This window comes from Eleutherodactylus coqui, chromosome 2, assembly GCF_035609145.1.
Source record: "Eleutherodactylus coqui strain aEleCoq1 chromosome 2, aEleCoq1.hap1, whole genome shotgun sequence".
NCBI classification, from domain to species: domain Eukaryota; kingdom Metazoa; phylum Chordata; class Amphibia; order Anura; family Eleutherodactylidae; genus Eleutherodactylus; species Eleutherodactylus coqui.
This window is the reverse complement of record NC_089838.1, coordinates 219678705-219697541: the sequence shown is the minus strand read 5'-3', so window position 1 is coordinate 219697541 and position 18837 is coordinate 219678705. Positions and strand designations below refer to the sequence as shown.

At 43.4% G+C, this 18837-nt stretch overlaps 1 protein-coding gene across 1 annotated transcript in view; it reads left to right on the top strand.

The window, feature by feature from the left end:
• ENTREP2 (endosomal transmembrane epsin interactor 2) overlaps positions 1–18837 on the top strand; it is a 786181-nt gene that overhangs the window by 436375 nt on the left and 330969 nt on the right. Inside the window, exon 3 of the mRNA XM_066589957.1 lies at positions 16344–16454. Coding sequence (XP_066446054.1) covers positions 16344–16454 — 111 coding nt within the window. The remainder of the gene's footprint in view (positions 1–16343; positions 16455–18837) is intronic.

Below are 18837 nucleotides of genomic sequence, written 5' to 3'. Positions count from 1 at the left end.
GTTCGGGTGTTCGTTATTCGGAACGAACTTCCCGTGATGCTCGAGGGTTCGTTTCGAACAACGAACCCCATTGAAGTCAATGGGCGACCAGAACATTTTTGTATTTCGCCGATGCTCGCTAAGGTTTTCATGTGTGAAAATCTGGGCAATTCAGGAAAGTGATGGGAATGACACAGTGACGGATAGGGCAGGCGAGGGGCTACATGGTGGGCTGCATCTCAAGTTCACAGGTCCCACTATTAAGCCACAATAGCGGCAAGAGTGCCCCCCCCCCCCCCCCCCCACTGTCAGCATAAAGATCGTCCTCCTCTGGCACAGCTGTAACAGCTGTAGCAGAGAAGAACGATGTTTGCCCATTGAATTCAATGGAGCGGCAATACAGCATGTTCCACTGAATGCAATGGGCTGCCGGCGATCGCAGGATGAATGGTCGGAAAGGGGTTAAATATATAACCCCTTTCCTGCAATTCATCCAGAAATGTGTTACACTAAAAATATATACCGGCGTATAAGGCGACGGGGCGTATAAGACGACCCCCCAACTGTCACCTTATACGCCGGTAATACAGTGGAGCAAAGAATAAAAATCATTACTTACGTTTTTAGATGATCTGCGGCGCTCCTGCAGGCTGTCACTCCCTCCTAATCCACGGCAGACAAGCTTTCTCTATGAAAGGCTTTAAATCCCTGCCTCCAGAAAGACACGTGCCTTCAGCCAATCACAGCCAATGACAATGATGTCATTGAATGGCTGTGATTGGCTGTGTTTCTGGAGGCGGGGATTTCAAGCCTTGAAATCCCCGCCTCCAGAAACACAGCCAATCACAGCCATTCAATGACATCATTGTCATTGGCTGTGATTGGCTGAAGGCACGTGTGCTTCTGGAGGCAGGGATTTAAAGTCTTTCGTGGAGAAAGCAATACTCTGCCGTGGACCAGGAGGGAGTGACAGCCTGCAGGAGCGCCGCAGATCATCTAAAAACGTAAGTAATGATTTTTATTCTTTGCTCCACTGTATTACCGGCGTATAAGGTGACAGTTGGGGGGTCGTCTTATACGCCCCGTCGCCTTATACGCCGGTATATATTTTTAGTGTAACACATTTCTGGATGAATTGCAGGAAAGGGGTTATATATTTAACCCCTTTCCGACCATTCATCCTGCGATCGCCGGCAGCCCATTGCATTCAGTGGAACATGCTGTATTGCCGCTCCATTGAATTCAATGGGCAAACATCGTTCTTCTCTGCTACAGCTGTTACAGCTGTGCCAGAGAAGAAGGATTTGTCTTCTATATGTTCTCAATGGGGTCAGCGCTGCTGCCGCTGGCCCCATTGAGCGCATATAGAATGCATCCATAGCGAGCCGCGGGAGGGGCAGATTTCAATACTCGGGTGACACCTTATCTCCCCAGCCACTCACAGCAGGGGGGTGGTATAGGGCTTAAACGTTGCAGGGGGAAGTTGTAATGCCTTCCCTGTCTTTATATTGGCCAAAAAAAAGCGCTAACGTCTCAGGGAAGAAAGTTAAATTAACCAGAACACCGCATGGTGTTCGTTACGAATAACGAACATCCCGAACACCCTAATATTCGCACGAATATCAAGCTCGGACGAACGCGTTCGCTCATCTCTAGTATGCACCCAAGAGAGTATTGTAGAAACCTTGATGGAGCACGTATCAGCCCAAAATAATGCACTGTAACCACTAAATGTATTGGCAGCATTGTTTTTGTATTGAACAGCCAGGTGTTGCCAACAACAATAGCAAAAGCAAACATTCTGTAAAATGTTCTGATAGCTCTGAAAGAAATGCCAAGTACAGGTTTGGCACCTTTACAAAAGAGTCTTGTCATCACAGCCTTTAGTCCCAGCACATAACATTTAGGGACACTGGGCAGGAATGCATTGGCAGGCAGTGTATAGAACCATTCTCTTGTTCTACTGGCAAAAATATGATTTTTTTTGTCTCCGTTGCCTCTTGCAAGATACATCCCGGTTTAGATCCAAATAATAATAAAATATATTTGATTGACCAGATGGCTCTTTTTCCTTTTACTTTTATCCCTTACCTTTTAGTGTTTGCCAGATCGAGTTTCAGGAGATTTTTGTACTATAGTGGAACAGTAGCCTTTGTAGTTGAGCTCCAATCTTTGTTAGGTACTTTTGTAAGCCTAATTTAACCCAATATTTTATGTACTCTTTTAACATCCCATCTGTTTAATTTTTTGTGCACTGCCGCTGGAATGCACTTATTTTAGTATCAATGCCAAAAAGCTAAAGGTCCATATTATCAACATCTGGAAATCCCAACGTTTGTGGTAGCAATGAGATGGCCATATGTCTTTTGGATTTTGCATATAAATGAGTGAAATGATTTATTGTTTTCTGAAAGGGCTCAAAAAGAGACTGGTCCACAATTATTCTGTATCGGTTTTTTGTTTGAAATAGCACATATTCAAGATTGAAATGGTGGAACAAAAGTAGTGGAGCAAATGTATGGAGGAGCAAATGTATCAATGTAGTCAGAAGGGAGACTACAACAGATAGGTATAGGGCTAACACAATTGGGAAGAAAAACAGAAAAGTTTCTTCATTTGGAAAAAGAATAGGCAACATTTTACAGAGTGCACCGCACATGATTTATACTGTCCAATTACCATCTGTGGATGGCTCTACATTTGACTTCCTACTTTGAAGTGAAATGGGTAGTTAATACATTTACTATTACAGGAAGCTCAGTCCTAAAGTAATAGAAAGGGGTCTCCTTTTCATGACCTTCATTTATTGGCCAAAGTAGAGCATGGCCACAAATGAGCAATTTTCATGGACACTTCACTGATTGTAATAGCAATTCTATAATACATCATTTCCTCAGTGGTGGCGTTGCAGGGAAGTTAACCCCTTCATGACACGGCCTATTTTGGGCTTAAGGACGCAACAATTTTTGGCGGATTTTCTTCTCCGTTTATCAAAAGCCATAACTTTTTTATTTTTCCGTCGACACGGCCGTATGAGGGCTTGTTTTTTGCGTGGCGAACTGTAGTTTTTATCGGTGCCACTCTTGGGTACATAGACTATATTGTAAAACTTTTTTTTTTTTTTAATGATAGCAGGGAGAGAAAACGCATCAATTCTGCCATAGATTTTTTTATTTTTTTTTTACAGCGGTACTCATGCAGCATAAATGAGACATTCCATTTTTTCTGCGGACCGGTACGGTTACAACGATACCAAAATTCTTACATTTTTTTTAGGTTTTCCCACTTTTCTGCAATAAAAACCCTTTTTCTGGGTAATCTTTTTTTTTTCTAAATTGCTGCATTCAAAGTCCTGTAACTTTTTTATTTTTTGATGTACGGCACTCTATGAGGGCTTATTTTTTGCGAGACGAGCTGTAGATTTTATTGGTACCATTTTGAGGTACATACAGCTTTTTTGATCACTTTTATTGCGTTTTTAGTGAGGCAAAATGCTAAAAATTAGCATTTTGCCTCCGTTTTTTAGCGGGTTTTTTTTGCGTTTTTTTCCGTGCACAGTCAAAAGCATGTGCAACTTATTGTACGCGTCGTTACGGACGCGACAATACCAAATATGTGGGGGTTTATTTTTTTTTTACCTTTTTTTATGCTAATCTGAGAAAAAGCATTAAAAAATGGTTTTTTAAACTCTTTTTTTTACATTTTTTTAAATTCTTTTTTTTAATCTTTGTTTTTTTTACACTGTTTGTGTCCCTCTGAGGGACTTTAACCACTGTCCTGATGATCGCTGGTATAAGGCATGGCAGAGCTACTGCTCTGCCATGCCTTATCGCTTGTACAGCAATTATAGGCACAGGCAATACAGGACGCCAGTGTCTGGCGTCCTGTTGCCATGGTGACAGGCCGGGCTCTCGCGATGACATCGCGAGTTCCGGCCGGAGACACAGAGGGAGCCGCGCTCCCTCTATGAACTCTTTCCCTGCCGCGATCTACTTAGATCGCGGCAGGGAAGGGGTTAACAGCGGGGGATGCATCTCCGATGCCCCCCCGCTGTTGCAGCGGGACGCCGGCTGTGACTGACAGCCGACTCCCGCTGCGAGAGAGCGCGGGATCTTATGTGATCCCGCGCTATCTCCAGGACGTAAGTTTACGCCCTGTTGCGGGAAGTACCAGGCTGCCAGGACGTAAACTTACGCCCTGCAGCGGGAAGGGGTTAAAGAGATTCTGTCAGTTAATTTGAGCCCTACAAGCTACACTTATGGGCTCAAAGTAGCAGACCCACTGAATTCGGGTATGTAAGTTTTATATTTATTTTTGTGTGCCTTTATTTAACCCCTAAGTGACCAAACCTCTTTGCGCCTTAATGACCAGGCCGAATTTTGGAAATCTGACATCAGTCACTTTAACATAGAATAACTCCATAAAGGTTTTGTATATTCAAGTGATTCTGACATTGTTTTTACAGCACACATTGTACTTTATTCAGGTGGTAAAAATACATAGATAGATAGAATTTGTGTATATTTATTAAAAGCGTCAAAACTGGGAAAAGTTTGAAAAAAATGTAATTTTTTCACATTTTCAACTGTAATATCTCAAACATGTGCAAACATACTGTACACATTTTTGATGAGATATATATTTCCATCTGTTTACTTTATTCTGGATGCACATTGGAAAAACTTTAGTTTTTTTAACTATTTAGAAGATGTTTAAATTTAACATTGATTACTAATAGAGATGAGCGAGCACCAAAATGCTCGGGTGCTCGTTACTCAAGTCGAACTTTCCGCGATGCTCGAGGGTTCGTTTCGAGTAACGAACCCCATTGAAGTCAATGGGCGACTCGAGCATTTTTTTATATCGCCGGTGCTTGCTAAGGTTTTCATTTGTGAAAATCTGGGAAATTCAAGAAAGTGATGGGAACGACACAGAAACGGATAGGGCAGGCGAGGGGCTACATGTTGGGCTGCATCTCAAGTTCCCAGGTCCCACTATTAAGCCACAATAGCGGCAAGAGTGGGCCCCCCAACAATTTTTACTTCTGAAAAACCCTCATTAGCAAGGCATACCTTAGCTAAGCACCACACTACCTCCAACAAAGCACAATCACTGCCTGCATGACACTCCGCTGCCACTTCTCCTGGGTAACATGCTGCCCAACCCCCCCCCCCCCGCGCGCGCGCGCAAGACTCAGTGTCCACAGCGCACACCAAAGTGTCCCTGCGCAGCCTTCAGCTGCCCTCATGCCACACGCTGGCCTCATAGCCACACCACCCTCATGTCTATTTATAAGTGCGTCTGCCATGAGGAGGAACCGGAGGCACACACTGCAGAGGGTTGGCAGGGCCAGGCAACAACCCTCTTTAAAAGGGGCGGGGTGATAGCCCACAATGCTGTACAGAAGCAATGAGAACCCCAATCCTGTGCCACCTCCGTCAGGAGCTGCAAACGTGGGCATAGCAATGGGGAATCCATGTGCCACACAGTATTCATTCTGTCAAGGTGTCGCATAGCTCAATCCACACTGCAAGGGGAAAGCCGTCAGCGCTCTGCCCCCTCCCCAAGTCAGTCAGTGCCTTTGTGCCAGACAGGTCAAACACCGCAATGGGAACTAAGTTTGCACCAACAGCATAGGTGGGTCCTAGGAAACCCAAGACATGAACAAAAAATTGATCTGAGCGGCCAAACATGGCAGACTTGCACCACGCCCACGGCATAGGCCTCGGCCCACAGATTCAGCAATCCTAGGCTGGAAGCGGACTTTCACTGCACCCAGGACATAGGCCTCTGCACAAACCCTCAGCAATCGCGTGCCTACAGTGGACTCCAATGCTAGCGTAGCTGTGCACATCTCATCAGCGCTGTATTGCTCCTGTAGTTTGTCCCAATGCAGTGCCCCAGATAGTAGAGCTAACGTCAGATTAAATACAGGTGGGCTTCGGCCCACACTGCATGCCCCAGTCAGACTGGGGTTCTTTATAAGTAGACACAGGCATGTACTACTCCGTGTGGACCGACAGCATGGGTGGGTCCCAGGAAGCCACCGGCGTTACATAAATAAATCCCATTGCATTGCCCAGCACGGCTGAGGTAACGTCAGATTAAACGCAGGTGGGCTTCGGCCCACACTGCATGCCGCAGTCAGACTGGGTTTTTTTTATAAGTAGACACAGGCAGGTATAACTCCCTAATGTGAAGTCCGTGTGGACCCAAAGCATGGGTGGCTCCCTGGAACCCACCGTCGGTACATAAACAAATCCCATTGCAGTGCCCAACACAGCTGAGGTAACGTCCGATTAAATGCAGGTGGGCTTCGGCCCACACTGCATGCCCCAGTCTGACCTGGGTTTTTAAGACATAGACACTGGCAGGTACAAATCCATAATGTGAAGTCCCTGTGGACCCACAGCATGGGTGGCTCCCTGGAACCCATCGGCGGTACATAAATGTATCCCATTGCAGTGCCCTGCTCAGCAGAGCTAACGTCAGATACAATACAGGTGGGCTTCGGCCCACAGTGCATGCCCCAGTCAGACTGGTAATATGTACCTTAACAGTAACCGCGTTGGTGGGAATGTGGCCGCGACTGCGGACCTAGTAGCGCGGTTTTATTTAGTTGGTTTTCGGAATGTGGCCAGGATTAAGTGGGCCGTGGCGGGGGGATGGTGGGGGGGCTCTCTTGTTGTGTCGTTAAGCGTGTAATTCTTGGACTGCCACGAGACGGACCAATGCTAAGGTATTTGTCAAGAATGTTTTCATTGTTGGAGGAGGAGGGGGATGTTTTTGACGCACTACGTGTCCTCTCCACGTGTCCGTGGTTATATGCACCTTAACAGTAACCGCGTTGGTGGTAAATGGCCTCGCCGCCATCATGTCTTTGGGCAGCCTCCGTTTCCACACCAGTGACATAGCATTAGCAGCGGTATAGGCAGAGCCCAGAATTAGTAACATTTCAGCGGTAGCATTAGGGACAGGCCCCAGTAACATATCACTAGCAGCAGTATAGGGGGAGCACAGTATTAGTTCCATTTCAGTAATAGTAGCAGTCTGGACAGGCCCCAGTAACATTTTACTAGCAGCAGTATAGGGGGAGCACAGTATTAGTTCCATTTCAGTAATAGTAGCAGTCAAGATAGGCCCCAGTAACATATCACTAGAAGCAGTATAGGGGGAGCACAGTATTAGTTCCATTGCAGTAATATTAGCAGTCTGGACAGGCCCCAGTAACATATCCCTAACAGCAGTATAGGAGGAGCACAGTATTAGTTCCATTTCAGTAGTAGTAGCAGTCTGGACAGGCCCCAGTAACATATCACTAGCAGCAGTATAGGGGGAGCACAGTATTAGTTCCATTTCAGTAGTAGTTGCAGTCAAGACAGGCCCCAGTAACAATTCCGAAGCAGCAGTATAGGGGGAGCACAGTCTTAGTTCCATTTCAGTAGTAGTAGCAGTCAAGACAGGCCCCAGTAACAATTCCGAAGCAGCAGTATTGGGGGAACACAGTCTTCGTTCCATTTCAGTAGTAGTAGCAGTCCAAACAGGCCACAGTAACATTCCCGTTGCAGCAGTTTAGGGAGATAACAGTCTCTTTCACATTTCAGTAGTTACAGTATAGACAAGACCCCAGTTACATTTATGTAGCAAAAGTGTAGGTCAACCCCACACACCTTGCTGTACCATGAGTGCAGGCGAAGCCCATAAAAATTACTAGGATTACACTGTAGGCGAGGGCCAAAAAAAATTGGTGTACCAACAGTACTAATGTACCTCCGAAAAATTGCCCATGCCCAACCAAGAGGGCAGGTGAAACCCATTAATCGCTTTGGTTACTGTGGCTTAATTTGTAACTAGGCCTGGAGGCAACCCAGTTAAAATAAAAATTGGTTCAGGTGCAAGTTTCAACGCTTTAATGAGAATTGAAAAGTATAAACATTGTTTACAAAAGTAATATGACTGAGCCCTGTGGGCCTAAGAAAAATTGTCCGTTCAGCGTGATTACGTGAGGTTTCAGGAGGAGCAGGAGGATGAATATAATACACAGATTGATGAAGCTAAAAGGTCCCTGTTTTTGATGGTGATAGAAAACGATGCTTCCATCTGCGGGTGCTGCCTACGTATTGTTTAGGTACCGCTGCTGTCCGTTGGTGGAGATGAGAAGTCTGGGGAAATCCAGGCTTTGTTCATCTTTATGAGTGTAAGCCTGTCGGCACTGTCAGTTGACAGGCGGGTACGCTTATCCGTGATGATTCCCCCAGCCGCACTAAACACCCTCTCTGACAAGACGCTAGCCGCAGGGCAAGCAAGCACCTCCAGGGCATGCAGCGCGAGTTCAGGCCACGTGTCCAGCTTCGACACCCAGTAGTTGTAGGGAGCAGAGGCGTCACAGAGGATGGCCGTGCAATCGGCTACGTACTCCCTCACCATCCTTTTACAGTGCTCCCGCCGACTTAGCCTTGACTGGGGAGTGGTGACACAGTCTTGCTGGGGAGCCATAAAGCTGGCAAAGGCCTTGGAGAGTGTTCCCTTGCCTGCGTTGTACATGCTGCCTGATCTCCGCGCCTCCCCTGCTACTTGGCCCTCGGAACTGCGCCTTCTGCCACTAGCGCTGTCGGATGGGAATTTTACCATCAGTTTGTCCACCAGGGTCCTGTGGTATAGCATCACTCTCAAACCCCTTTACTCTTCAGGTATGAGAGTGGAAAGGTTCTCCTTATACCGTGGGTCGAGCAGTGTGTACACCCAGTAATCCGTAGTGGCCAGAATGCGTGTAACGCGAGGGTCACGAGAAAGGCATCCTAACATGAAGTCCGCCATGTGTGCCAGGGTACCTGTACGCAACACATGGCTGTCCTCACTAGGAAGATCACTTTCAGGATCATCCTCCTCCTCAGGCCATACACGCTGAAAGGATGACAGGCAAGCAGCATGGGTACCCTCAGCAGTGGGCCAAGCTGTCTCTTCCCCCTCCTCCTCATGCTCCTCCCCCTCCTCCTCCAACAAAATGCGCTGAGATATAGACATGAGGGTGCTCTGACTATTCAGCGAAATACTGTCTTCCCCCGCCTCCGTTTCCGAGCGCAAAGCGTCTGCCTTTATGCTTTGCAGGGAACTTCTCAAGAGGCATAGCAGAGGATTAGTGAAGCTAATAATTGCAGCATCGCCGCTCACCATCTGGGTAGACTCCTCAAAGTTTCCAAGGACCTGGCAGATGTCTGCCAACCAGGCCCACTCTTCTGTAAAGAATTGAGGAGGCTGACTCCCACTACGCCGTCCATGTTGGAGTTGGTATTCCACTATAGCTCTACACTGCTCATAGAGCCTGGCCAACATGTGGAGCGTAGAGTTCCACCGCGTGGGCACGTCGCACAGCAGTCGGTGCACTGGCAGATTAAACCGATGTTGCAGGGTCCGCAGGGTGGCAGCGTCCATGTTGGACTTGCGGAAATGTGCGCTGAGCCGGCGCACCTTTCTGAGCAGGTCTGACAAGCGTGGGTAGCTTTTCAGAAACCGCTGAACCACCAAATTAAAGATGTGGGCCAGGCATGGCACGTGCGTGAGGCTGCCGAGCTGCAGAGCCGCCACCAGGTTACGGCCGTTGTCACACACGACCATGCCCGGTTGGAGGCTCAGCGGCGATTCTAAGATGCAGTCTGTGTGTATGTATATGTATGTGTATATATATATATGTGTGTATATATCTATGTGTGTGTATGTGTATATATATATATATATATATATATATATATATATAAACAATGTTAAGTTTTGCTATGAGGCCCTATGATTTCTGTGTACGCCCCTGCTTATATTTTTCAGTACTATTAGTATTATTCCACATACACAGAGGCTGCTTTAGCTGCTAACTACCACATCACATTATATACCCGGCACTTTTATTTGGTTGAATGCGATTTCAGTGCCGCAGCCACACATTGTAGCACAGTAAATACAGCAGTCATGCTTTAGGCTTGCCTTATTACGTAACACACTACCAACACACAACTAACAATTTACAGCCCGAAATATGTTTAGTACCAATGCGTTAAAGAAAAACCCCTTATTGCAATGAAGTGGATTACACTCTTAGGCCTTAGTCAGACGGGCGTTTTTTCGCGTGATTTGCGCATGCGTCCGGCGATTTTTTAAAAGCATTGCTTTGCAATGGTATCGGACACATGAGAGCTTTTTATGCGCTCGTCCGATAAATTATAGAACAGAAATCGCAGATCGCACCTATCTGCGATCTGCGATTCCTTTTCTCTTCTCTATATGCGCTCAATGGGGCCCCATTGAGAACATATAGAAGACAAATCATTCTTCTCTGCCACAGCTGTAACAGCTGTGGCAGAGAAGAACGATGTTTGCCCATTGAATTCAATGGAGCCGGCAATACAGCCGGCTCCATTGAAAGCAATGGGCTGCCGGCGTGCACGGGATGAATTGTCGGGAAGGGCTTAAATATATAAGCCCTTCCCTGCAATTCATCCAGAAAAGTGTTAAAATAAAAAATATATATATACTCTCCTGCTCCCGGCAGCCGGAGTTCCGCATGGCCGGCCTGCAGTGGGTGTGAAGGGGGTGTGAGTCAGACCTGCCTCTGATTGCCTCAGCGCTGAGCCAATCAGGGGGCAGGTCTGACTCACAACCCCTTCACACCCTCTGCAGGCCGGCCATGCGGAACTCCGGCTGCCGGGAGCAGGTGAGTATATATATTTTTTTTATTTTAACACTTTTCTGGATGAATTGCAGGGAAGGGCTTATATATTTAAGCCCTTCCCGACAATTCATCCCACACTCGCCCGCAGCGCATTGCTTTCAATGGAGCCAGCTGTATTGCCGGCTCCATTGAATGCAATGCGCTGGACAGCTCCGGCCCGTTTCTAATGAAACGCGGCTAGGAGCAGATTTTCGGGCGATTTTCGGGCATCGGTCACGTGATTTGCGGATGCGCATCCGTAATGCGATCTGCAAATCGCGCGAAAAAACGCCCGTCTGACTAAGGCCTTAACTGCACATATGTACTTGCTAATTCTAAAAAAATAGGCTTTCAGCAGGACTCCTGTGCATAGCATTGATTTACTAGCCCATGTGAAGCATTCTCTTTAAATACAATGGTTAAACAACTCCTCCGTTTCTCAAATGAAGCCCCCCTACACAACTGTTCTTTCACATCATAATGAAATACAGTGGTGTTCTTGGTTTCTGCTGTAGGTGGTATGAAGAAAATTAGACCTCATTTATAACTTCCCTTTACAAAGGCAGCTACACAAATGAAATAGATACATTAGCATGAGGCACCTTTTATAATTCAATTCAGATTGGCAGAGAACTTTGACATTACGTTCTTTTATTGCAATGCACAAATGATATGATTTGGAAGCTACAAATGGAATGGAAGAGAGAGCCTTGTTTTGGCAGCCAGCCACATAGTTAATGGCAGCCTCCTTTAAAACCATAAATGAAAGAAATTCCGTGAAAGAAGAAGCAAGCTTTTGTTCCTAATTATCAAGGAGGAGTGCACTGATATTTATAATGGAACTATAGTTTTAGGCGGTAGTTAAAGGAAAAAAGTTTGTCAAGTACCATGAGAAGTAAAGTGCGAAATAATTTCTTATTTTTAGCAATGCTTCGACTAGCCTGCTATTACATGAGTGCTAGCGGCTGTCTCTAGTGTTCGTGTTTTTCTAACAATAGCCGACCTGAACCTGCAAGTGCAGTCCAGCAATTAGCACTATTACCCAAGCATTAACAGCGCTCATGTAATCGCGGCCATAAGGCCCATTCACATGAGCATATGCAAGGTGTGGCCGAGACTTATAGGTACAACTTGCAACGGACATCACATGGACACACATCTATGTGCTGTCTGATACCAACGAGTGGTGGATATTGTATGTCCTATTCTGGTTTGTGATATGGATCAGTATAGTATAATTGGCTAATTATAGCCATTGGGGTCCATGTGCCATCTGTGAAATACACATACAGCATACAGATGGGAAATGAGCCTGTGTGAATGGGCTTTTACTGATATGCAGTTGTCTGCGTTTTACCGCAGCATGTCATTCGGATGATGCAATATTTAGCTAAATTAACCCTTGCAGCCATATTTTCTATTACACACAAGATGCCTGTGTCTAAGGACAGCTGATATTCAGGGTCAGGGTAGCATTATGTTCACACGGAGTTTTTCACAACGGATTTGAAGCAGAATATGTGGAATCCACACTAATTCTTTGCCAAATTCACAGCGAAATTGGCTTTCTTAAAGGGGTTGTCCTGCGAAACAAAGTTAGGGTATACACTTCTGTATGGCCATATTAATGCACTTTGTAATATACATTGTGCATTAATTATGAGCCATACAGAAGTTATCAGAAGTTTTTCACTTACCTGCTCCGTTGCTAGCGTCCTCGTTTCCATGGAGCCGTCTAATTTTCAGCGTCTAATCGCCGGATTAGACGCGCTTGCGCAGTCCCGGTCTTCTTCTTTTCTCAATGGGGTCGCTCGTGCCGGAGATCAGCTCCGTGTAGCTCCGCCCCGTCACGTGCCGATTCCAGCCAATCAGGAGGCTGGAATCGGCAATGGACCGCACAGAAGCCCTGCGGTCCACCGAGGGAGAAGATCCCGGCGGCCATCTTCAACCGGTAAGTAAGAAGTCACCGGAGCGCGGGGATTAAGGTAAGCGCTGTGCGGTTTTTTTTTTAAGTCCCTGCATCGGGGTTGTCTCGCGCCGAACGGGGGGGCTGTTGAAAAAAAAAATAACCCGTTTCGGCGCGGGACAACCCCTTTAAGTGTCCGATTTGTTTCAGTGGGAATGCATATCTTAGTCTATACAGTGCAGATATATTTGCACCCAGTTTTGAAATCCGCATGTGGAAAAAAAAAAAGAAGTAACATGTCAATTCTTGATGCGGATTCTGCGGAGAATTGGTGACAGGAAATCTGTAGTCTGATTTTCAATATTCACTGGGCTAAATCCACATCATTTGTGGAAGATCTCTGATGTGGATTTTTATTGAAATCCACATGAAAAATATCCAACGTAGACTAATGCCCCGTGAACATAGCCTTATACTGTAGGTCCTGCAGTACTGTCCATTCAGTATTAAATCAATTGGTTGACTTGCTTCAGTGAGCTGAAATAATATGACTAGCAATGAGCAATTTTTTTGTTTTTTGCTCAGTACCCTGTTGGTTCCCATTTTTGCACAAGACGACTATCGGTCAAAAAAAGTAAGCTCTTGTAAAAGTACTCTCATGACAGAGTATTTTGTGACTGATATTGAAATGTAAAACTGTAAGATATGCAGTTGAATGGAAAATCCTATGGTGTCTCTGGCAGTAGTTTACACTCCAAATATTAAGAAAGAGTATGTATAAAATAACTAATGATTTATAATCAGGTAAGTGGACATAACTGAAGAAAAATCAGAGAAAGGAATTACTACAGATGAACACTTCATGTTAAAATGGTGAAAAAAATAGGTTGGGAACTTGGGAAGGATATTTTAGGATATCTTATACTGTATGTAGAAAAGAAAAATGATCCATACAGACTGTCTGAGCTCTCAGACCAATCTAAGGGCTCAGTCACACAGGCGCATTGGCGCCCGTGTTTCTGCAGAAGGAAGACGGCCGTACCTGAAGACGGACGTCTCTCTGCAGCGCCGGGAGAAAGAACATGTGACCGGCTTCATTGCCGGTCATGTATTCTTACTTCAGCGCTGCAGAGAGACGTCCGTCTTCAGGTACGGCTGTCTTCTACCTGCAGTACGGGCTCGGTCACACGGGCACATCAGCGCCTGTGTACGGGTGCCGATGCGCCCGAGTGACTGAACCCTAATGAGTGACGGACAAAATACATGTTAATTGGCATTCATTTCATTTGCTTTCACACTGGCCGAGAATCACCTAATGGGAACATATGATTGTAATTATGATCATTCATCGCCATAGGTTGGTCGTACCTTTCTCCATTCATACATTTGTATGCTTGTTGAAACTGAACAATCATCTGATCGTCGGTTCTTTTACACATTCTCATGCCCAATAATTGGCCTGTGTAGAAGGACCAAAAGGGCCCATATTACATCAAAACCTCCTCCGTATCCTAGTTTATATCACCACTCCCCATGCTGGAATTTATTTCTTCTTCACCTATCATTTCTCAGAAGAGGAGAATATTATACGGGTTAACAAAGCTGATAAGGAAAGCAATCTGAACTTGTGGTGCTGTTTGATGCGGTTTTTACATGTACATTCTCTGTGTACAGATATAGTATTGTTGAAATAGTGATGTACCTTTCTTTGCTCCATGACAACCCAGTGAAATTACCTTCAGGGCAATGGTAAACAACAGAGAACATTGTAATCTTTAGGGCTCCTGCACACTTGCATTTTTCTCGCGCTTTTTTTTCAAGCAATTTTGCTGCGTTTTTTTAGTGCAAAAGTCAATAGAACTTTCTAATGTTAAAAATGCATTGCATGAAAATCGTAATGCGATTTTTAACATTAGAAAGTCCTATTGACTTTCGCGTTAAAAAAACGCAGCAAAATCACGTGAAGAAAACATCTGATAAAAACACAAGTGTGCAGGAGCCCTAAGGTCGTCTTCAGATGAGCGTGTGCGCACGCTTCAGTGCAACATACTTACGCAGTCAACGAGGTTTGATTAGGTAGATTTGTGCACATATCGGCGCATAGTTCTGTACTTTTGTGCACGCAGGGCCAATTCCCATGAGACATCCCTAATGTGATTTAAAAGGCTATTTAGCCTAATGAGGTCCAGATGTGTTTTTTTTCATGGAATTGCGCAGTGTATTGTGCATTTGCGCGCATAATGAATGCGTATTTACACACTTTCCATAAACATCTATGGGGCCCTAGGTGCGCAAATATGCAGTTAAACAGGGCATGAAATGCACGTACAAACCACGCTCATGAGAACCCATTTCCACCAATGGGCTTTATTCTCTGTGCATTGCACGCACAAAGACATGTGAAAATACGGTTGTCTAAAGAAGCCCGAAGATGGATTGTCCGAAATGACCATGTTAGCTCGGCCTTAGTTTTGGCTTATCTGTACTTAGGAAGAAATGTATGCATCTATCATACAACCTGCTGTTGTATATCTATGTATGTTTGTATATGCACAGTACTAGTCAGCAGTCCCTAAGTCATGGGGACTGAATTATGTTCAGAAATTTACTACAAGCTTAGAAAACATTTAGGACTCATTATTGTGAAATCCCTTGAACCCATATCCTATAAGACCTAACTTTACTAACATGTTTCATGGAGTAAGATGAGATAAAGCAGTATGACTAGACCAGACTAATATAAAACATTTTGACCATCTCTTTGTTGAGACAAAAGCAATAGACATTTGGTAGAGTACAGTAAATAATTATGTAGTAAAGCCGGGACCACATGAAATGGCTAGCCTTCCATACTAAGTTCCGGAATATTCCTATTACATCTACCAAAAACAGATGTATGGCTCATTAATATATTTTATAGCTGAAATGCTGTGATTCAGTATCAAGCAGTGCACAGGTCACATCTGTATCTTGATACAGAATAGCTATTTAGCATCTCAGTCCATTACTGAAATGCTTGTAGATGTAGACTGTTCATAGACACACATGCAAACTACAATTTAGTACAAAGGCAAGGCAAAGCTCTTAGCTTTGAGAAGGTTATAAATCAGATGTTCTGTCTTTGTCTGCCTTCCTAACAGCATTATAATATTAGTAAGTCATTTCAGGGCTTACATGCAAATGCAGATATTATTCCTTTATACAGTACATGTGGATATCAAGTAACCCAAGTAGGAGTAGAGGCTTAAATGTGCTTTTCATAAGGATTTTTTTCATAAGGCTGTCATACCTGAAAAATAAGTGAAAGAATGTAATGCCTTAATATATTACAAACAACTAAATACCCTCGGAGGTTTAGCACTATTAGATTGTAATCCCTAAAATATAACCTTTATTATGTTTAAATAAAAACCATCCAACAACAGAAAAATCTGAATTAAAATGAGGCCCACATGAAATAGACTAGAAAACTGGACATGAACGGTCTCATCCTATACTGACATATATGTGTATTCAGTATCTAAGTAGCTAGAGCCTATAGAGGTTCTCCTGTAAAGCCGTGCTAAATCACCCACCACAGCTGGGGACTCAGACAGTAATGGTAGAGGTTCAAAGAGCCCTCCCAAGATGTTACTGGGGAGATATATTTATATTTTGCATTTGATTTATTTTGTATTCTTTTGTAGCACTTTTCTTCTAGTGTTAGCACAATGTACAAGATGGTATGTTATTAACTCGCTGTTTGTGCTTTATTTTCAGATAACCTTTTTTATGCTTCTGTCTGCTGTCTGTGTCATGCTCAACTTGGCGGGTTCTATTCTGTCTTGTCAAAATGCTCAGCTAGTCAGTTCTCTTGAAGGCTGTCGACTGGTAAGTACCTGAATTGTGACCTATATTAACCTGAATATTAGATTATATTTCTTACACTATTACGTTTTCAATTGGAGAATTCAAAGGCCTGCAAAGTTTCAAAAGTAACATTACCCAATCTGTTTGTATGGAACGTGATTGACCCCCGATCCCCCTCCATACAAACCCTAAACTTCCATGACGTAACTGTACATCATGGAGCATTAAGGGGTTAATAAACTGTCAATTTTATCAATTTGTCTTAAACATAGTGACCATATTCACTTTGTCATCTCCTCGAACATGGTGTAAAAGGTTACATTTTTGGGTCATCTTGGTGCATGCATTGATTTATGACAATTTTTAGAGCAGTTTACTTCAAAGGTTGGCTGAAATGCAGTATATTGATAAATGTTGGCCTATGCATATTGAATCATTGACTAATATCGACTCTGTTTTGAGGAATTTTTATATACAGAGCAATGGTAGTCACGTGAACACGTCTAAAACTGGCATTGCAGTGCTTTTATAGAGATATAAGAAAGCGCAACTATACGTTTATCTTATATTAGGCAGTTACTATGAGTTCTTTATGGATTTTTAAAAATTCTCCTTTGTCATCAATTCCACTTGACAGACAGAAAAACTGTATGTATTGTAGATCATCCTAAACATTTAAACTACTAAGAGTTTTAACTCTCATGTTTCAGTACTTATAAAGGATTACTTAAATCACTCATGTAATCCAGGAGAGAACAAGTTAACAACAGAAACATAATAACATGCAGTACTGACAGAAATACAATAGCCTGTCCCTTGTGAGTACGGTCGGGAAAATTTGTTGCATTTTGCAGTGTGCTAGAATAACTGTGTCCAGCAGACAAATGAGGTAAGAGACCCGGAGGCCTCTGTGGTTTATATTTAGCAAAGTGAATTGGCAAAACACCAACTTCTAACACACTTGAAGTCATTTAAACAGTAGGCCATCCCTCTATACTTCACTTATTTCCCACTTTATTTCTTAAATTCCTCATAATATACTTAGTGAAAAAAATGTTTTATCACTTGCAGATTTTGCCAGAACACTGCACATCTGCAAGGTATTTAGCCTATTTTTTATAAAGGCAGAATAAAATATGGATATTTACGGATTTACCATTATTTTTATGTGAGCTACTTAAAGATATTTCCCCATGAAATATTTACTGTTTCTTTATCTCATACTGATTTTAATGGAACGTGATCAAGCATATACACAAAGTCTCAACATGGCACCCTCTACTTAATATTAGTAGAAGTCCCGACACTTAAACCCTTAATGATCTGACTTTTATAACATATAGCATTCATATCATGAAAGTCTCTTCAGTAGGGAAACACCTTTGAGATCCATTAGTTTGGCAGCAGGTTGTATCCACAAGTACAGAATATTTATTATTTACAGACATAGTAAACACAAATACTTGCATAGTGTATGGCTGTTTAACCTGAGAGCCAATAGGTGCACTAGAAAAGCAGCATTGTGCTGTAGAATGCCTAATTTCAAGATTTTGCTTCTCCATCCAAAAAAATATTTTCTGAACTTTGTTTTCATATTTAAATGGGAAAATTCTATTGTGAAATGTTGTGTGTGTAGGGATGTATAAATTTATGTTTATATATAAGGTGATCAGATTTACAGCATTTCCTATGTATACGTCTAGTATTGTAATTATACAGTGTTGTGATTTAGCACACATAACCATGAGGTAGCATATTGCCCATGGCTCCGGCACTGCTCCCTTAAGAAGAAATGAACAGTGCTGGTGTTCCAAACACTGAGAGAAGTTCTGTCTCCTTGATGATGTGGGTGTGACGCAACTAGCGCATCACTGCCCTAAGAAGGGGCGAGTATAAAGGGTCATGCATGCCGCTGCCATGTTAGCCAGAGTAAAATGTGATTGTTCTCAGTAAGAGAAACCAAGTAATCTTGTAAATAGGATACATTTTAATGGCTAACAAAAATACATGATGTTATAGCGAGCTTTCAAACCTCTCAGGATTTTTCCTCAGGCATAAAAAATAGATCCCAAAAGGCATGCATATATACACACACACATACTTATAACAAGGTACAGACATGGATGTGATTTATTTGCACTTAAAAGAATGCCATAACAGGATAAGTAGAGAAATAAATAAATACTTAAATAATCCACTGATAAAGATGTGAAGGTTTTATGGTCCCTGAATTACTGTTAGGGGGTCACCAGGCCAGAGTGTTATCTGTGTTATAGATTACTCATACTTCCCAGTCATGCATGAATCCTCTTGAATTTAACCCTTTGTTGAAAGTGTCAACATTTCTTATAAATTTGTACTCCCAAATTCTACTATGGCTTTGTGATTTGAAATTAGCTTTTAA